Source organism: Rattus norvegicus, chromosome 4, assembly GCF_036323735.1.
Source record: "Rattus norvegicus strain BN/NHsdMcwi chromosome 4, GRCr8, whole genome shotgun sequence".
Classification (NCBI taxonomy): domain Eukaryota; kingdom Metazoa; phylum Chordata; class Mammalia; order Rodentia; family Muridae; genus Rattus; species Rattus norvegicus.
Window position 1 is genome coordinate 166,046,412 of NC_086022.1, and position 22,655 is coordinate 166,069,066.

At 36.5% G+C, this 22,655-nt stretch overlaps 1 protein-coding gene across 1 annotated transcript; it reads right to left on the reverse strand.

The window, feature by feature from the left end:
• Window positions 1-838: 838 nt before the first annotated feature.
• On the reverse strand, window positions 839-21,423 carry Ly49i3 (Ly49 inhibitory receptor 3). Its single transcript, NM_001009499.2, has 6 exons — window positions 21,224-21,423; window positions 19,735-19,824; window positions 18,638-18,856; window positions 16,900-17,042; window positions 6,403-6,506; window positions 839-1,435 (listed from the first exon to the last, which is right to left on the reverse strand). Exons 1-6 carry the CDS (start codon window positions 21,333-21,335, stop codon window positions 1,261-1,263), a joined length of 843 nt encoding a protein of 280 aa, NP_001009499.1. The 5' UTR covers window positions 21,336-21,423; the 3' UTR covers window positions 839-1,260.
• Between the last annotated feature and the right edge of the window lie 1,232 nt (window positions 21,424-22,655).

Here is a 22,655-nt window from a genome sequence, read left to right on the forward strand (position 1 = left end):
ACACTCTATATGTATATAAGAAATACTCAAGTTAATAAAAAAAAAGAAAGAAAGAAATACTCAAATTAATAAAAAAAAGAATATAACTACATGCTTGCCCACAGTCATTTCTTATTAAGTCACTTCAGAACTGAGTTCCCTCCTGTGATATGTTCCTATTTTGTGTCAAATGGACAAAAAACTACCTAGCACAACTGTGGTTGAAGAGATGTGCTTATTTGATACAACTACTATTTCTAATGACTTACTGCAAATACTCCAATTTAAGACCTGATATTTTTAAATGTAATGATTAAAACCACAGAGAAATTACAAATCATTAACTATTTTTAAACTGAAGATCTTGAAGATAATACATGTAATTGTATACCATGACACTGACCCTTAGGACATACTAACATCATCCACAAAATGGACAGATATGAATGTAAAGCATGGATTAGAACATACTAATAGATCAGTAATAGATATGTAATTATCATTATATTACTAGACTGTGGAAAAATGCTTATCCCTAGAAAAATATTTATAAACCATTTATATCATTATTACTGTCATCATGGGGCTTCATGAGACAAAGTCTCATTCTAGAGCAAATGATGTTCCAATTTACGTGTAGCCTAGGCTGCCCTCACATTCAGGTATAAGTCTGAGCTACCATACCTAACTGTCCTCAATAAATTTTACTGTATCTATGGGGTTAAAACTTCCCAACAAATGGACCAGAAGGAGAAAAAGAGAAATTAAGAACACATGTGGACTACAGAAGCTTCTCTGAGTGTCTTGAACTAGTCATGGCATCTAGTTATGAAGTCTGAAATTATATTTTACAGCAATCATAAAGTTTTCAAAATTATTTTATTGATTAACAGTCCGGTCATCACCCCCTCCAGTCCTCCTTTCCACAGATCCTCGTCTCAAAAGGATTTTAAAATGCTAACTTTTTGTACATCAAAAAAATACCAAATAGTAACTAACCAATACATGAAAACCCACAATGGCAGATTAGTCATTAACTGTGCTATCAAGCCAAGGGCTATAGAAATATCGTAAATAAGATATGATGTGTGCATTATGTATTGAGTTCCCCATGTGGTTCTGTGTGTCATTCAGGAAACAATGTGAGGGAAAAGTTTGGGTCTTGGAAAAAAGGAAGTCCATTCTCCACATGCAAGCTGCTCCATGTGCCAAGAGGGAATACTGTGTCTGCTCTTATGCCAAATTTAAGAAGACTCTTCCCTTTGCAGCTCATCTATCTATTCACACAGCAGAATGTGACGTTTCCTTCACACTGCACAATGGGGCAGGGATTTTGTCCATTCCCTTTTCACAGATACAGAGATATCTTTTACCACAATCATCATCATGTAGACCTGACATACTGAAATACAGACAGTATCCTGTTTTTCGTAGCAAAGTCCTTGCCACAAAATCACTATAAAATAAAAACAAAATGTCAGTTATTAAAATTTGAAGTTGATATTGTTGAATGGCATGATTTTTGCAACAAATTTTATTGAAAAAATGGAGAGAATAAGGAATAAATTACATGTGTATGACTAAAATATTTTTATTTTCCCTAAAAGATGGTCTTGGGCCAGTGACTTGAATTGATAGGGACTGTTGACACCAAACCTGGCCATCGGTTTTTATCCCTCAGATGCTGCACAATAAAGAAGAGGCCTAAGTCTTTTCAGCTCTCAATGAATTACTCAGGTGTTATGATGTGTGCATGCACATGCACATAAATCCTCACAAAAGAGACATTAACAGTCAAAATTAACATAGAAACTGTCTCTGATCATGACTCAATGCATTACCCTTTCCATACCACAAATTTTGGGCTGCAAGGAAGATTATTTTTCAGCATTGCAGAAATAATAAGGGATAATTTTAAATTGAGTTTATTTTTCATGATATTTTGTGTCATGATGACAGATTGAAAAGAAGAAATATGCGGTTTCTAGCTGGGGCCCGAACCTTGCTTATTCAGGCCCACAGCTCCCTGCTCCCAAACACCATGGGAGAGAGAGCTCACCACCCAGACAGGCGGGCACTCCGTAGACTCCAGCGCAGGAGAGACCTCCAGTAGTGCCCACCCTTGCACACATCCCTTGCCCAATAAGAAACTGTATAGTGCCTCTGGGAACAGGAAGATAGTGGCACTCAACGCTGTGTTCCAAACACAGCCTGGATCTGAAGGTACCCAGTCAAATAGCTCCCTGCACCCAAATCTCTTGGGAGGGAGAGCTAGACCTTCAAAGGGGCAGACAGGCCTGGGAAGCCAGAGGAAACTATTCTCTGCCCACATTTCTAACTCTAGAGGAAAATGCCTAGCACCATCTGGGCCCCTAAGCACAGGTTCCCGAGCGAAGGTGGGGCAGGCCTTTCTGCTTTCTTCCCTCATGGAGAGCTGAAACCCAGCTCTGAGAAGTGGCTACAGGTCCAAGACCAGAGGTAAGACCAAATTTTCTGCTGCAAGTGACCTGTCTGGTGGACTCAGGACACACGCCCACAAGAACACCTGAAGACCAGTAGACAGGAACAACTACAGGACTGAAAGCAGAACACTCTGTTCCTATAACTGGAGGAAAGAAATCAGGAAAGCAGGTCTACAGAACTCCTGACACACAGGTTTATATGATGTTCTAACAACTGTCAGAATTATCAGAACAAGGTAAAACCAGAGACAACATGATGGCAAGAGGCAAGTGAAGGAACCCGAGCAATGAAAACCAAGACTATATGGCATTATCTGAGCCCAATTCTCCCACCAAAGCAATCACTGAATATCTAAACACACTAGAAGAGCAAGTTCTAGATTTAAAATCACATTTGTCCTTGATGATGGAGAACTTCAAGAAAGATATAAAGAACTCCCTTAAAGAATTTCAGGAAAACACAAATTAACAAGCAAAAGCCTACAGAGAGGAAATGCAAAATCCATGAAAGAATTACAGGAAAACACAATCACACAGGTGAAGGAATTAAAAATGGAAATAGAAGAAATAAAGAAAGCAAAAAGGGAGACAAAACTGGATGTAGAAAACCAAAGGAAGACACAAGGAGCCATAGATACAAGCATCACCAACAGAATGTAAGACATAGAAGAGAGAATCTAGGAGCAGAAAATTCCATAGAAATCATTGACACATCTGTCAAACATAATGTAAAACAGGAAAAGTTACTGGCCAAAAACATACCAAACATCCAGGACACAATGGAAGATCAAACCTAAGGATAATAGGTATAGAAGAGAGTGAATACTCCCAACTAGTAAATATTTTCAACAAAAATCATAGAAGAAAACTTCCCTAACCTAAAGAAGGAGATGCCTGAAAGCATACAAGAAGCCTACAGAACTCCAAATAGATTGGACGAGAAAATAAACTCCTCCTGTCACATAATAGTCAAAACACCAGATGCACAAAAGAAAGAAAGAATATAAATAGCAGTAAGGGGAAAAGGTCAAGTAACATATAAAGGCAGACCTATCAGAATTACACCAGACTTCTCAGCAGAGACTATGAAAGGCCGAAGATCCTGGACCAATGCCATACAGACCCTAAGAGAACACAAATGCCAGCCAGGTTACTGTATCCAGCAAAACTCTCAATTAACATAGATGGAGAAGCCAAGACATTCCATGACAAAACCAAATTTACACAACAACTTTCTACAAATCCAGCCCCACAAAGGATAATAAATGGTAAAGCCCAACACAAGGTGGCAAGCTACACCCTAGAAAAAGCAAGAAACTAATCGTTTTGCAACAAAACAAATAGAAGACAAGACACATAGTCTCACCTCAAAACATGAATATAACAGGAGGCAACAATCACTATTCCTTAATATCTCTCAACATCAATGGACTCAATTCCCCAATAAAAAGACACAGATTAAGGCAGTGGATATGCAATGAGGACCCAACATTTTGCTGCCTACAGGAAACACACCTCAGAAACAAAAACAGAAACTACCTCAGAGTGAAAGGCTGGAAAGCAACTTTCCAAGCAAATGGTCTGAAGAAGCAAGCTGGAGTAGCCATTCTAATATCGAATAAAATCGATTTTCAACGAAAAGTCTTCAAAAAAGATAAGGAAGGTCGCTCCATATTCATCAAAGGAAAAATCCACCAAGATGAACTCTCAATCCGAAATATTTATGCTCCAAATATAAGGGCACTTGTACACATAAAAGAAACCTTACTAAAGCTCATGACACACATTGCACTTCCCACAAAAATGGTAGAAGATTTCAGCACCCTACTCTCATCAATGGACAGATCATGGAAACAGAAATTAAACAGAGACATAGACAGATTAAGAGAAATCATGAACCAAATGGATTTAACAGATATTTTTAGAACATTCTATCCTAAAACAAAAGGATATACCTTCTTCTCACCACTGCATGGTACTTTGTCCAAAATTGATCATGTAATTGGTCATAAAACAGGCCTCAACAGATACAGAAAATATAAATGATCTCATGCATCCTATCAGAACACCACAGGCTAAAGCTGATTAGTAATCCTTTGTGTAGATATACCACATTTTGTGTCAATTTCTCTGTTAGGAGACATCTGGGTCCTTCCCAGCTTTTGACTATTAAAAGTAAGGCTGCTATGAACATAGTAGAGCATGTGTCCTTGTTATATATTGGAGAATCTTTTGGGTATATGTACAGGATTTGTATTGGCTTTGTCCTCAGTTCTATGTCCAATTTTCTGAGGAACCACCAGAATGGTTTCCATAGTGATTGTACAAGCATGCAATCCCAACAACATGGAGACGTGTTACTCTTTCTCTACATCTTCACCAGGAAATGCTGTAACTTGAGTTCTTGATCTTAATCATTCTGAGTGGTGTAAGTGGAATCCCAGGGTTGCTTTGATTTTTATTTTCCTGATGGCTAAGGATTTTGAACATTTTTTAGGTCTTTCCATTCTGTGATGTCTATTTCCCTGAGTTCTTTGTATATATAGTATGTTTGCCTGTATCAGCTGTAGGATTGCTAAAGATTTTTCCCAATCTGTTGGTGGCTATTTTGTACTCTTTTCTGTGTCCTTTGCTTTACAGAAGCTTCTCAGTTTTATGATGTCCTATTTGTTGATTGTTGATCTTTGAGAGACATTTGTATTCTGTTAAGTAAAATTTACCCTGGGCTCATGTGTTGGAAGCTCTTCTCCATTTACTATTCTTTTAGATTTACTGTGTCTGGTTTCATGTGGGAGTTCTTGATCCACTTCTACTTGATCTTTGTACAATGAGGTAAGAATGGATGGATTTGCATTCTTCTACATGCTAACCTCCCATTGAACCAGCACCTTTTGATACAAATGATGAATGGTTTTACGTCCTGTGTTAAAGATCAAGTGACCATATATGTGTGTTCAGTGATGGGTTTTCAATTGTATTACCTGACTGTCTGTCCCATAATGCATGCTCAGAGGCAGAATTCGTAAAAGTTCTTAGGAGAAGTTCTTATGTGCTCTCACCCCTTAAAGAGACATCTACATCAACTACTTCACCTCCACACAACAAGCAAGAATCAGGGAATAGCAGGGAAAGGAACATAGAAAGAAAATAAGAACCAGAGAAGTGAAAAAGCTCTCTTAAATGCAGCCTTCTGGACAAGATAAAATTTCTGCAAAGATTATTTCTTCTTACTAAATCACTATTCTTAGATAACAGTTTCTGGAGAAGGAGAATCAATTCTTTATTGAGCGTGAAGCCCAGATGGCTTTCCTTTCTTTAGTAGTTGAGCTACAATCATGCACCTATGGACAGTTAATAATGAAGACATGAGGTAGTGAGACATAAGTCAGAGCTTTTAGTTTGAACAGAGGTTGATATGTTGATATATTATTTGTTGTATATAAAATACTGAAGAAAATATATGTAAAATTAATAAATTAAACAGAAAAATTGTTTTCTACCAGTTTATACATTAAAAAATGTGAAATTTGTTCAACACAACACCTTCAAATGCGAGGTAGGCATCCATATGTGAGCCTACATGAACATGTTCTTTTATTTAAAAGTAACAAAAATTATATAAGCAAACAATAGTAAAAATGTTAAATAAATGTGTGAGAGACTCACATTCAATGTATCTCTCATGATCATTCAGTCATTTCACAGCATCTCAAGTTATTGACATGCTATTGCCTTGGGCATCTTGGAAGACACAATCCTGAGATGTATTAACCATCTTTTGGTAGGTACCTTGAACACAAAACTTACCTGTCAAACACTGACTCAGACACTTCCTTATGCAACTTGCCTTTCCCCATGAACTCCATACAAAATGAGGAAAGTTATGTGAAATGAGAGAGCAGCGTTTGCAATCTCCCAATTGCCATAACACTGTTAGAGTATGAACGGTTCAGAAACTCACAGATTAAATGGGCTGTTGTCAATCCATGACCATTCTTTTTTTTTGTTATTATATGATGATCCAATCCAGTAATTGTCACGAATAATGTGGTCCTGAAGGAACTTCTGTAAAGGAAACAACACACCTCAGGATGAAATTCCTCTCTGTTTGATGAGAGAAGAGCAAGCAAAATTTCCCAGCAATCCTTTGTCATCCTCTGCTGTCCCGCCTTCCACTGCTTAGTCCCATCATATTCATTTTCTAAATGGACATCGTACTAGTAGTGCATTCATATCAAAACTATGTCATTTCAATATGTTATTCAAAATAGAAACTTCAGCTATCCTGTGATACTTTGCTGATGACATGATTTGTGAGTGTGATTCATAGACCAAGTCTCACTATGAATACAAGCCTGCACTTGAACTCACAATCTTCCTGCCTAAGGCCCATTAAAAACAAAAATCACATGGTATGTATTCAACAATAAGTGCATATTTGATAAAAAATAGTACAGAATAACCAAGATACAATCCACAGTCCTCAAGAAGTTTGAAAATAGAGAGGCCCAAGTAAAGCTGATTCAATTCCTCTTGGGAGGGGTAAGAACGTATTCTCTGCAGGCAGAAGTAGGAAGTGACCTTGGTCAGACTACATAAGGGGAGACAATACAGAATATGGCAGGTATGGGGGAATGGGCAAGAAACCTTTATGGGTAGCATAATGAATGAATGTGTGCAATCTCTGGGGTTGGAATGTGGGGGATCCCTCTAGGAAGTGCTATAAACATGAGAGGCTGGAGACTCTGAGGCCTCAGAGGGATTGACCTTAGATGAAATGCCCAGTAGTGTGGAAAGGGAAGTCATATAGTCCACGTCCGTTAGAAATAGAGGAAAACATCAATAGAGGGGTGGGGTTGCCATCCTACATTAAAAAACTCTGACTCAGAATTATTCCTCTGCAAATGAACTTTAGAAACAAAAATGGAGAAGAGACTGAGAGAAAGGCAGTGCAGTGACAGGACGAAACTTTGATCCATCTCTTGGAGAGTCTCCAAGACCTAACATTATTCTGATGCTATAGTATGCATACAGACAATTGTCTAGCATGGCTGTCCTCAAAGAGACCTGAACCATCACCCGGCAGAGACACTTACACGAATAATTTAATTGAAGTCTAGGAACCCTGTCATTGAATTAGGGAATATCTGGAAGAAGCTGAAGAGGAGAGAAACCCCATAGTTGACCAGGAGTCTCAATTAATCAGAACCCCTTAGATCTCCCAGATACGAATCTACCAACCTCACAGCATACAAGACCTTGTAAAAAGCCCGAGACAAATATATATCAGAGGACTCACTGGTCTGTCCTCATTTGGGGAAGATGCAGCAAATCTCCAAAAGACTTGAGACCCAAGGGCTGGCCTGGCAGGAGAGTGGTGGCAGACTCTTTTTGGAGACAGAGGGAGGAGTAATGGTGTGAGAAACTTTGGGAGGGGAACCCTGAGTGTATAATGACAAATGGACGATAAAAAATAAGTCAATAAAGGTAACCAAAAGGAAAAAGAACAGTGGAAAAATAGCAGTTCATTCCCCACATGTATGTCCCAAACCCGGTGAATGTCAATATGGGCAGGAGGCCTTCATTTCTACAAGGAAGAAGTTAATGTGTTACACTCTACCCTCATCTTTATTTCTATCCCCCAGGGATTACTGATGGAGACTCAGTTCATTCACCAGCAGGCATGTGCTTTTTTCAGTGCATTCAATCTGGTAATGCTTTACCATTAACAATGGAAGAAAAGAACTAAGTCATCTCTCAGAGTGACCACAAATTACATGCTCCCGTAATCTGTGCTTGTTGTCTCCAATTCTACTCCTTAATATTCATTACCTTGGGTAACAGAGACTGGCTACCTGTTCAGCAAACTTGCTTTCTTTTTCTACCTTGAAGCTAGCTGGATGAGGCTGAATGACTGTATTCTGGCCAAAGGAATGTGACTGAAAATACAGTGAGTTAGCTTTAGGCCACTATAATAAAATTGCCATGCTCAAAATTCTACTCTTTTCCCTAACCGTTCAAAAACAGAACACAGAAGATCCAAGGACCTAACACATGACATAAGTTGTTCAATTTTTGTCAATTTGTGCAAAAAAATATACCTATGGATTATATTAATACTCTTTTAATTTAATGTGTATCACCTATTTCTTACATAAAAACTTACAATGTAGGCATAGGAATTTTCTTCCAATTATCTACATTTATAAATTTTTGTATAAATCGTGCATGTCTTTTGTTAAATTTATTGATGTTTTCTGGTTCTTGAGGATATTATAGACATTTTTTCTTAATAATTTCCTAATTTCATTGCCTGATTGTCCATATACATCATAACATGTTCATTAGATTGATATTTTCTAAATGCTAAACTAAACTTATGTGTTAACTTAATAATTTAATGAAGCTTCCATTAAATTTTTGATCTAAGAAATGTCAACTGTAAATAGAAATACATTAACTATTATTTTCCAATATAGTTATAATTATATCTTTTTCTTGCCTACTTGTTATAGCTAAACTACTAGTACAACACTGAATATAAATGACCAGAATGAGTAGTCTATCTTGTTTTTCACCTTAGAGGGAAATCATTGACTTTACTCTGAAATAGGGTACGACCTGTGAGGTTTTTTCTGATGTCCATTTAGAAGTTGCATGCTTCACCTTCTATAACCCTCCCCTTCAAAAAAAAAACATAGATCTTTGAAGAATTTCTGATGACCTATAACATTATTCAAATTCCATTCCTGAATGGTAGAGAAGGATATTGGAAGTGTTCGTATGGAAAGAAATAGCCTGTCTTCAAAGAAATTTCATAAAGATAAAAAGTGCTGTGTGAAACAATGTGCATGAAGCTCCATGCTACACAAAGCAACTTTTCATACTTCAGATGCAGAAGTGACAGAACTGTTGAAGGAGAGTTACTTGGCGTCATTTAGGGTTTCTTACATGTGACATTGGAGTGGCATAATATTTAATTAAGGAACTTATTTTATTTTTAAAATATGGGTAGGTTTAACTGTAGTTATGTTGATGGAGTTATTGTATGTGTGTGTGTTTTTTGTGTGTGTGTTTTTGTGTGTGTGTTTGGTGTGTGTGTGTGTGTATGTGTGTGTGTGTGTGTGTGTGTGTGTGTGTGTGTGTGTGTGTGTGAGTGTCTGTATGTGTTTGTGTATTCTGTGTGCTTTCCTTGATTTTGCTGGTATGGGTTTAATTATTTCCTGTGTTTTCTTGAATGTAGATACCCTCTAGGATTAGAATTTTTCTTTTAGTATTTTCTTGGGTTTGTCTTGAAATATCTTGTTTTCTCCATCTATGATGCTTCATAATTTTACTGGGTATTGTTTTCTAGGTTGGCATCTGTGATGTTTTAGAGATTTCCACATATCATATCTGAACTCATGTGTAATTCTAATTATTCTGCCTTCGACTGTTATGTGCCTATTTTCTCTTGGAGCATTTAATATTCTTTATTTCTCTGTAGTATTTTTGTTTTGATCAATATGCTATGAGAGTGTTTTCTTTTCAGTCTCAGTCTACTTTCTGTTCTAAAAGCATCTTCTATGTTTTTAGGCTTCTCTTTATATAGGTGACTGTTTCTTTAGTTTGGAAAAGTTTTATTTTTAACTTTTCTGAAATATTCTGACTTGAAAGTGGGACTCTTTGATTTTTGTCTCTGTTATTCTGAGCTTAGGACTCTTCATGGTATTACAGATTTCACAGATGTGTTGTGTAAGGAATTTTTTAGATTTCACATTTTATTTGACTGATGTATTAATTTTTTCTATTTTATTTTCTATGTCTGAGGTACACAGAGAATTCGCAAAAAATGAAACTCAAATAGCCAAGAAGCACTTATATAAATGTTAAAATCCCTTATCCATTGGGGAAGCACAAATCAAAACAACACTAAGATCCCATCTTACTCCAAGCAGAATGGCTAATATCAAAAAATTCAAGTAATAGCACATGTTGGCAAAGATGTGTAACATGGTGAAAACTCCTTCATTGCTGGTGGGGGTGCATATTTGTACAACCACTTTGGAAATCAATTTAGTGGTTTCTCAGAAAACTGGCAATAGTTCTATCCTAAGACCCAGATATACCACTCTTGGACATATACCCAAAATATAGTGCACCATTCCAAAAAGACAGTTGCTCAACTATGTTCATAGGAACGTATTCATAAGAGCCAGGTGGTGGAGAGTGCTTAGATGTACTGAAGAATGTATAAATAATATGGTACATCTGTGTAATGGAATACAAACTAGCTATGAAATCAAAGACATCATGACTTTTTTTAGGAAAATGGATGGAACTTTGGAATATAATCCTGACTAATTTTACCCAGCCCCCAAAAGGACAGGCATGGTATGAATTCACTTCTACGTAGTTATTAGCCATATAATACAAGGTGTCCGTGCTATACTACACAGGCCTTAGTAGGATGGAAAGAAAGAGCAGAACAAGCAAGGATGCTTCAGTCCCACTTGGAAGGTGAAATGGATGGACATGGAAAAGAAATGGAGAATTGGAACTGGGTGGGAAAAGCGTATACGAAGGGGAGTGGGTTTAACAGATATTTATAGAACATTCTATCCTAAAGGAAAAGGAAACACCTTTTCACCATCTCATGGTACTTTCTCCAAAATTGACCATATAATCAGCCATAAAACAGGCCTCAACAGATACAGAAGGTAGAAATAATCCTGTGTGTCCTATCAGACCACTTTGTGCTAAAGCTGGTCTTCAATAACAATAAGGAAAGAATGCGCAAAATTACATGGAAGTTGAACAATGCTCTACTCAATGTTAACCTAGTCAAGGAAGAAACAAATAAAGAAATTAAAGACGTCTTAGAATTAAATGAAAATGAAAGTACAACATACCGAAATTAATGGGACACAAAGAAAGTAGTGGCAAGAGCAAAAGTCATAGCTCTGAGTGCCTGCAGAAAGAAACAGGACAGAGCATACATCATCAGCTTGACATCATACCCAAAATCTCTGGAACAAAAAGAAGCAAACACACCCAGGAGGAGTAGAAGGCAGGAAATAATCAAACTCAAAGCTGAAATCAACCAAGTAGAAACAAAAAGGACTGTACAAAGTATCAACAGAACCAAAAACTGGTTCTTTGAGAAAATCAACAAGGAAGATAAACCCTTAGCCAGACTAAACAGAGGACACAGAGAGTGTGTCCAAATTAACCGAATCAGAAATAAAATGGGAGACATAACAACAGACCCAGAGCAAATTAAAAAAATCATCAGAACCTACTCCAAATCCTATATTCAACAAAACTTGAAAATCTTCAGGAAATGGACAATTTCCTAGACAGGTAAAATTTACCCAAGTAAAATCAGGAACAAATAAATCATGTAAACCACCCCATGACTCCTAAAGAAATAGAAGCAGTCATTAAAAGTCTACCAATCAAAAAGAGCCCAGGGTTCTGTGTCTAATTCTATCAGACCTTCATAGAAGTCCTCAGACCAATACTATCCAGCGTATTCCAGAAAATTGAAGCAGATGAAGCTCTACTGAATTCCTTCAATGAAGCCACAATTACTCTTATACCTAAACCACACAAAGACCAAACACACAAAGAGAACTTCAGACCAATTTCCCTTAGTAATATTGACACAAAGATATTCAATAAAATACTTGCTAACATAATCCAATATCACATGAAAACAATCATCCATCGTGATCAATTAGGCTTCATTCCAGGGATGCACTGATGGTTTTTATATGGATTACCATCACCATAATCCACTATATAAACATACTGAAAGGTAAAAATCACATGATCATTTCAATAGTTGCTGAGAAAGCATTTGACAAAATCCAACACTATTTCATGATAAAAGTCCTGGAACGAACAGGAATTCAAGTCTCGTACCTAAACATAGTAAAAGCTATATACTGCAAACCAGTAGCTAATATTAAACTAAATGAAAAGAAACTTGGAGAGTAATCCGACTAAAATTAGGGACTAAGCAAGGCTGCCAATCTCTCCCTACTTATTCAATAGAGTTCTTGAAATCCTATCCAGAGCAATCCGACAGCAAAATAAACCAAGGGGACACAGTTTGAAAAGGAAGAAGTCAAAATACACTGTTTGCAGATGATACGATTGTATACTTAAGGGATCCCAAAAGTTCAACCAGAGAAGTGCCAAACCTGATAAACACCTTCAGCTAAATCAGTAGCCTTCCTCTACAAAAAAAGGAAAAAAGCCAAGAAAGAATTCAGGGAAAAAACACCCTTCATAATAGTCCCAAATAATATAAGATACCTCGAGGTGACTTTAACCAAGCAAGTAAAAGATCTGTATGATAAGAACTTCAAGCTTTTGAAGAAAGAAATTAAAGATCTCAGAAGATGGAAAGATCTCCCATGCTCATGGATTGGCAGAATTAATATAGTAAAAATGACCATTTTACCAAAAGCGATCTATGGATTCAATGCAATCTCCATCAAAATTCCAACCCAATTCTTCATAGAGTTAGACAGGACAATTTGTAAATTCATCTGTAATAACAAAAAACCCAGGATAGCTAAAACTATCTTCAACAATACAAGGATTTCTGGGGGAATCACTATCACTGAAATCAAGCAGTATTACAGAGCAATAGTAATTAAAACCACATGGTATTTGTACAGAGACAGACAGATAGACAAGTGGAATAGAATTGAATACCCAGAAATGAACCCACAAACCTATGGTCACTTGATTTTTGACAAATGAGCCAAAACCACCCAATTTACAAAAGATAGCACTTTCAACAAATGGTGCTGGTTGAACTGGAAGTCAGCATGTAGAAGAATGCAGATCAATCCATTCTTATCACCCTCCACATCAAACCAGATATACTCAAACTAATAGAAGAAAAAGTGGGGAAGAATCTCGAACACATAGGCACTAGAGAAAATCTCCTGAACAAAACACCAATGGCTTATATTTTAAAATCAGGAATTGAAAAATGGGATCTCATTAAACTACAAGGCTTCTGTAAGGCAAAGGACACTGTTGTTAGGACAAAATGGCAACCAATAGATTGGGGAAATTGCTTTACCGGTTCTACAACTGATAGAGGGCTTGTATCCAAAATATATAAAGAACTCACGAATTTAGATCACAGGGAGACAAATAACCCTATTACCAAAAGTGGTTCAGAGCTAAACAGAAAATTCACAGCTGAGGAATGTCGAATGGCTGAGAAGCACCTAAAGAAATGTTCAACATCTTTACTCATAAGGGAAATGCAAATCACATCAACCCTGAGATTCTACCTCACACTAATTGGAATGACTAAAATCAAAAACTCTGGTGACAGCAGATGCTGGCGAAGATGTGTAGAAAGAGGCACACTCCTCTATTGTTGGTGGAATTGCAGACTAGTACAACCATTCTGGAAGTCAGTTTTGATGTTCCTTAGAAAATTGGACATTGAAATACCTGAGGACACAGCTATAAATCTCTTGGCATATACTGAAAAGATGACCCAATATATAACAAAGACACATTCTCCACTATGTTCATAGCAGCGTTATTTATAATAGCCATAACCTGGAAAAAACCCAGATGCCCTTCAACAGAAGAATGGATACAGAAAATATGGTACATCTACACAACGGAATACTACTCAGCTATCAAAAATGACTTTATGAAATTCATAGGCAAGTGGATGGAGCTAGAATATATGATCCTGAGTAAGGTAAACCAATCACAGAGAAACACACATGGTATGCACTCATCGATTATTGGATATTAGACCAAATGCTCAAATTATCCAAGATGCATAGAACACATGAAACTCAAGAAGGATGACCAAAATGCGAATGATCCACTCCTTCTTTAAAAGGGGAACAAGAATATCCTTGGGAAGGAAATAGAGAGGCAAAATTTAGAACAGAGGCTGAAGGAACACCCATTAAGAGCCTGGCCCACATGTGACCCATACATATACAGCCATCAAACTAGAAAAGAGGGAGGAAGGAAAGAAGTGCAGGCTGACAGGAACTGGATGTAATCTCTCCTGAGAGACACAGCCAGAATACAGCAAATAAAATGGTGAATGCCAGCAGCAAACCACTGAACTGAGAACGGAACCCCTGTTGAAGGAATCAGAGAAAGAAGTGGAAGAGCTTGAAGGTGCTCGAGACCCCATATGAACAACAATGCCAAGCAACCAGAGTTTCCAGGGCTAAGTCACTACCCAAAGACTGTACATGTACTGGCCCTGGGCTCCAACCTCATAGGTAGCAATGAATAGCCTACTAAGAGCACCAGTGGAAGGGGAAGCCCTTGGTCCTGCTATGACTGAACCCCCAGTGAACGTGATTGTTGGGGGGATGGTGGTAATACGGGGAGGATGGGGAGTGGATCACCCATATAGAAGGGGAGGGGGGTCTAGGGGGATGTTGGCCCATAAACCTGGAAAGGAAATAACAATCGAAATGTAAACAAGAAATACACAAGTTAATAAAAATGGGGAAAAAGAAAGAAGGGGGATGGAAATCTCAGGATTTGGTTTCGTAACATGTAGTAGGGATAACATGATTACAATGAGAATTAGTGGCCATCTACTACTGATGGGAAGGGTAGAGGCATTTCTAGAATATTCTGGAGAATTTGGATATGGAAGTTGCACAAGAATCAATAAGTGTGGGCAGGAGAGATGGCTCAGTGGTTAAGAGCACCCGACTACTCTTCCAGAGGTCCTGAGTTCAATTCTCAGCAACCACATGGTGGCTCACAACCATCTGTAAAGAGATCTGATGCCCTATTCTGGTGTATCTGAAGACAGCTACAGGGCACTTATATATAATAAATGAATAATTATTTTTAAAAAAAGAATCAATAAGGGTTTCCTTAACTGTGACTCACAGTATTGGGGATATGTGGCCTATCCAACCTGCCCACAAAATTTTTATCCCAAAACTGATTTTGTCTACAAGACATGCAGAGATTGGGGATGGAGCAAAAACTTCCCAGATGGGAATAGCCAATTTATAATTGGCTCAACTTGAGACCCACCCCATTGTAAAAACAACAACCCCTAACCCTATTAGTGGCACTTGATTATGCTTGCAGACAAGAATTTGGGGACTCCACCCAGTAGCTGACACCTACACACGCAGTCGCCCATAGCCAAACAGTGGATGGAATTTCAGAAATATTATGGAATAATGTAGGCCCCAAAAGAGATAGAATCTTGACAGGAAGACCAACAGAAGTAACTAAACTGGACCCAGGGGTCCAACAAAGAAAGAGCATACACAGAGCTGGAACTAGATTTTCCTGCATAGGAGCACTTTGGTCATCATATGGGTACCAAAAAACTGGAATGGGAGATATCCCAAAAGCAGTTACATATATATAGGCAATGTTCTTCTACCTGGGCTTCCTTATCTGGACTTTGTGGAAAAGAATGCGCCTAGCTTCTGGGAGACCTGATGTGACAGGATGGAGTAAAAACTAGGAATCCATCTCCCTCTCAGAGGAGAAGGGGATGGGGATGCAGGATGGACTGTGGTAGGTGATGCACAGGAGAGAGGCAGTACACAAGATGTAATATGGATAAGTAAAGTAAAGCAACAACAACAACAACAACAAATAATAATAATAATAATAATAATAATATTAATAATAATAATTATAACTTAAATATTGGTTATGTAACTTTGTCAAATGGAAACATTGCACTATTGTCTGTCATTAAAAATTCTTTTATGATGTCATTTAAATATGTATTAAATTCCTGTATAAATATACTGTGTTATTAATAACAAAGGATTCAAGATGATGCTTCAATAATTTCTCTAGAAAAATATATTCTTCATACGGGAAAGGATTTCATTAGCAATTATTTTAAAAAAATGTCAGAATCTTGGAAAATATGTTTTCTTTCAAATAATGATTTCCAAACATGGATCTCTATTTTATGAAATGTAAGAATACTACACAGTAAAGAAAATCACCATGGGGCTAACTAGTCAACCAATTATTTCCCTATTTTTCATAGCATCTCATTTTGAAAAAAGACCCAGAGTTCAACTACTTTCCCTGTTGTCATCTAATTACTCATCTCAGGCATATGTATTTCCAGGTTCTAAAGAGAAAACAATAAACATCAGTGGCTTATTTGGAACGCCAAGGAGAAAAATGAAATTCAGCAAGAGGATATGCTATACCAAAGGGTTAAAATTCATGAGGGGAAGGCATGTTTTTTGAGGCACTCTCTTGTAAACTCCTAAGAAAAGGAGGAGATTGAAAGACACTAGTGTCTTTGTAGTAACAAGTCTCCTCTTAACATACTTGAGTCCCACAGTTTTATTTAAATTACAGGAAAACCATATACTTTTTAAAAATTCAAGATTCAGTATCTCATTATTCAGGGGAAGAAATAGAGTATAAGAGAATAAGGGCAAGTAAATATCTACAGTACCAGTTCATCCTTATCATCTATCTTCAGAAAGGATAAGCTGTAGTTCTGACAGATCTGTTTACATTCACGCCATATTCTTATATCCATGGTGAAATAATAACATTTTATACCATAGCAGAACCAGTGCATTTCATCACACCTGCCTACAGAAAGAATGAAAATAGTTAAACATTATTTACTTGGATTGTGTTATCAGAACAATGTATTTATGAAGGCTGTGTAAAAAAAATAAAATGTCACAGTTCTCAGAAATAGGGATTTCATAATGCCCAGAGAACCCTGCAACTCATCATTTATAACATTGTAAAAACATTAGAGATAAAGAGACATTTTATGTGTCAATCATGGATGAGTGAATAGAAAAAATGTAGCCTGTATATACAAAAGAATCCTCCTTATCCTTTTAAAAAAATGAAAGAGCTGGGCATGATGCTTAAGCCTATAACCTGAGTACTCCAAAGACAGACACAGGAAGAATACTACCAATTTGAGGCCGTTATTATTCATGGGTGTGAAATACTTCAAAGATGATCTAGAGCTCTTTTTTTCCTCTCTCAATTTTTATAATATAGCAGTTTTAGATATACTTAGCCTTTACATAATGAGAATCATCACATCCTACTCTCTCAGCATGATGAGATAAAAAACAAGAACTCTTCATAAACTATAAATCTTGAAAAAATATTTAATGATGATTAATAAACGGTATCAGTTAAGAATTAACAGAAGCAATGAAGGTTAAGAAAGTTTTCTTGTGACACTTCCAGTTTCATTCATGTGTCTATGACCCTGGTGCAATGTCTGCAAACCATGGGTAAGTGCCCCTGTCCACTGCAGGGAGGATCCCTTTATTATAAACAGGCCAACTTTCTAAAGACAACTCAGAAGAAACACACACACACACACACACACACACACACATGCACACACATGCACACATACACACACACACGCACAAACACACTATTATTTTTATAACTGCACCCATGTAAATCTTTAAGTCTATTTTAGAATGAATACTTCATAAATGTACTCTATTAAAAACTTCTATGAGCGTGTCAAATGAGGAACCAAATGATAGCAGCAACCCACTGAACTGAGAACAGGTTCTCCATTGGAGGAATTAGAGAAAGTATTGAAGGAATTTAAGGGGCTTGCAACCCCATAAGAACAACAGTGCCAACCAACCAGAGTTCTAAGGGACTAAACCACCACCCAAAGACTATATGTGGACTGACCCATGGATGCAGTTGCATGTATACCACAGGATAGTCTTGTTAAGCACCAATGGGAGGAGATGCCCTTTGTTGTGCCAAGGCTGGATCACCAATGTAGGGGAATGTCGGGGTAAAGGAAGCAGGAGTAGATGGGGAGGGGAATGGGACAGAGGACTTATTTTTGTGAAACTGGAAAAGGGAAAAAAAAGAACTTCTGTGATATATCAGCAACAAAGTGGGACTCTCAGACTTTCCCCAGGACAACAAAAATTATCAGGATTACCGATTTGTGATTCCATCCTCAGGGAGCTAGAAGTGTACCAAATATAGAAACTATAATGTTCTCCTAACCCAGACAGGGTTTTCTGTGTTTCCAAGAACTTATGTAAATAAGGAACCCTCAAATGATTAACCCAGAGATCACGAGAATCTTAAGCTGAAATTTGGCCTTCAAACCTTCTATAAAAAAAACAATAGATGATAATGCAATTCTGCATTCTTGGTCCTCCCCTGCTACATACCTGTGTGCTGAGGGGAAGCTAAAACAGTCTTAGTTTTCTTGTACCATCTTTTTTGTTCTCTGTTGATTAAGTCTAGAAAAGCATTGTAGTGAACACTCTCTACAGAAATATTTCTCAGCATTTCTTCCTTTAATTTGATGTCATTTTCAATGGTGCTGCAGTTATGGTGACAGTTTTGAGTTTTCTGCAGTTCATGTTTTTCATTACTATACTGAAAAACTAGAGTGGTCACAGGTTTAACAGCATAAATGTCCATAAAGTATATATATATATTAAAATTTAAGATTCAAGAAAAAACTTCATGTTGACAGTCAACACATCATTATTTTCATTGGTACGTAACATTTATAAATCAACACTTCTATTAACTCACTGTTGAAATGGATACATAATTTTTCTCTATAGTTAAACTGACTGTAAAATAAATAATACAGCTGAAGGAAATTATGGTGGAGGTAATTTCCAATTACTTAATACTTTACAGCATAATTAGACAAATAAAAACCTAAGTAAAATATTCAGTAAATACTTAACACATCATGGAAATTTGAATTCAAAAAAGTTAAGGAAGGGGATGATTATTATTGAAACATAAAGTGTGTAAACTATCCACATCCATAGCTATGTTTTAGCATAGCCTAGAAGTGATAATCTGTAATATTAAGGAATCTAGTAAAGTTTAACTTTTAATGTTTCAGTACAGATGAAGTATTTTTATTTAACTATGACCTCAATATACATTGAAGAAAAAAGAAAAGAAGATCATCAATTATTTGCACAGCTGTTTCTCACAAAATGTTTGCATAAAGTTAACAATCATCTTAGCTCAGAAAGGTAGACTACCAACAAGTCCTCAGAAGGAGCATGGCCAAGTGTGAGAAAAAGCAGGACAGCTGCTAAGCACCCCAGAACTAACTGATTAGGTATGAAAGTGAACAGAGTACTGTAGAGTATCAGGAAAATTTATTAAAGTCCAGAGATTGTTGCCCATTCCATGATTATAGGCAGGACAATGGACAGAGTGTACAACTGCAGGGTTCATGTCTAAAGCTCTTCTTTAGGCAGAAGGTCAAATAAGATATATCTTAATTACTCACTGTTTGTCACCAATGCTGCAACAGTTACCATCAGAACTGAACAGAGGATTGCAAGAGCTATCACAATGAGCTTCCAGGGGACTGAACTCTCTTAAATCAACAAAACAAAGCAAGGAAATGAACATCATTAAAAAAGTATGTCTCAATACTAACTCCAATTTTGTATAGCATAGAAACAAGGGAAAGTTATGCTCAAGTCAATGATACAAACAGACTGAATATGTGCTCTCAAAATTGTAAATTTCTACTTAAAATACACTCACTGTAGAAATTCTACATGACTGAAGTTTCTCAATTTGAACGTACTGTAGGCTTGGCCTTGTATTGTGAATCCTCCTGACTTAGCGTAGAAGGAGCTGGTTATTAGACATGTGCCCTTACCCAGGACAAAAAGAAGATAAAGACACTCTACACAAAGGACTGGAGGCATAGATACATTCCAAGTACAAGAAAAGAAACTAGAGTATGCAGTCCACAAAGAAAGATAACTGAGATTGGATAGGTTAAAAAAGGGATCGATGTTCTTGAGAACTGGTAGGGAACCACAGATATTCTCGACATGATCTCTATAAATCACAATCTTCGAAAGTTGATAAGTCCACTCTCTCTTGATGCTGTAATTTTGATATTTCTCTATATAATACTGAGTATTTAGGTGTATTTGAGGAATTTGGAATCTGAAACTCATGCCTCTGACTAACTAGGTCAAAGAAGAAACAGATATCAATTTGGAGCACAGCTGTGACAGTGTGTATAGAGCAAATAAAATTAAAAGAAAATAAAAAGTAATATTTCTGCTTTTTCATTAATATACCAAATTATTCTTTGAGGTTTTCAGAAATTTACACTGTGTTTTACACATTCCCGCACCCACTATTCCTCTCATCAACTCTCCCTTCATCTGAAACTTTATTTCTAGTATGAGACTGCTTGTTCTTATGGACAACTGTTGTTGCCTATTGCATTAGATGTTGGGGATATTATAAAACACTTTCCCGAGAATGAAAGTATTGTTTCTAATGCATAAGCTTCATTTCCATAAGATTTGTTTCTCTAGATCATCTGTTTTCACAGACTCGTTTGTCTTCATTTTAAAGTTCCAGAATTTTCCTTTACTAGACAAAATAATAATAATAATAATAAACTAATAGTTTCTCATTTCTTGTTTCTCAAGTAATTTTTATGGATTTCTACTGTTCTACTCTCCCCCTCTGATTTATTTTGCAACTACCTAAAAACTAAAGAATAGAAGTAGGGTTATAATTCTTTTCCTTTTTATTTAAAATGTGTTTGCTGTATTTTTAAATTTAGTTTTGACCAATATTGTACTTGATTACTCCCCTACTAAAACTGTTTTTTTTTCAAGATTCTTCTGCATAACAATGTCCAGATGAAATGGACAATTATTGTTTTCTATAGAAGCTAGAAGGATGTTTTTAAAATTTTAAAATGCACAAAACATGAAATTTTAGATACTTAAAACACTTACCTCTGTGGCCATTTTCTTTAGCACTTAGAGTCTCCTTAGACCTCACTTTGTTGTGGAACACTGACGACTTATGAAATCTCACAGTTGTGTAAGTAACCTCTTGCTCAGTCATCTTCTGGAATATATGAAGTATACTAGAGCCTTGAGAATTGTTTTTTTTTTCAAAGTTTAAATGTCCACCTATAGGAAGGTACCTAGACCTGATGATAAAGACAGTTGGGAAAGGGTGGGGTCTGAATAAATCCCTTAATACCCAAACACCCGGACATGAACTGATCCCTAGTAACATTGCAGATGAGAACTCATTGTACATTTATGTTATAGTCATTTATATTTCTAAGGTTCCCAGCAATTATTGTTGAGAAATATATAAAAATTACATATTTACTAATAAGTCATTATATTAGTGGCATAACCCTTTTGTTCAAAATGTTCAACACATAAACATGTTAGGTTTTATATTTGTATCACTGAAAACATAGAAATACATTTAGACAATCTATTTGAATAGAAAACGTCAAAGCTTTAACAATAAAAAATGTGTTGTTTTAAAATTATTTACAGTTTGATAAACACATGAGTACAAAAATGTCATTTCAGTCTTTTTTATTTATTCATGACTCTCAGAGATTTCCAGAAACAATCTTCAAAAGAATATTTGAAGGTTAATACGGCAGGAGATCCAAGACAGAGAAATATCTTTGTGGTTGATGTCCCAAACCTTTGAGATGTCCAACCTCTCCACCAAGACACAGCCTACCCATTCCTCTCTATTCTTGGACCTGGTAAATGGATTCAACAAGAAAAAATTCTACTGAGCTGGGTAAACCAGACCCAGAAAGACAAATACTGAATATTCTCTCTTATCTGAGGCTACTGGTTCACATTTTTCAGAAATGCGTTTAAACCTTTAGTAACTGCAGAACCAGGAAGGTAGAAAGAGAATATTTGTGAATGGGACATGGGAGCAATAGAGAGAGGCAAAGTCGATACAATATGAAGTTTTAATCTCAAACCCTTCCATGTACATAATCATGTTACATATAATATACTCAAACATGGTGTTTCAAGAAGAGGACATATGAAAATAAATTTTTTCACTATGCAGTATACATGAGCTAACATCCATGAAGGATACAATCTGACAATAGATATCAATGCATTTGTAAATGTAAAATATTTGTAAGTGACATTACCCTCACATTAATAACTGAGATGTGTACCAGCAGATGATATGGGCAAGCTGCACGTTGATAGCATTCTTATCTACTTTTTTTTATGTTATGAAGATTTCTGAAGTGATTCATTTTTTGCCTTATTTCTTGACATAAAAAGCATCCAACTACAGAGTAATTTTTCAAAATTGTTGTTTGTTATTATTGCTCAAGCGAAGGTTAATGTGTCTGGAAGACAATTTTACAAATTTTGCTCT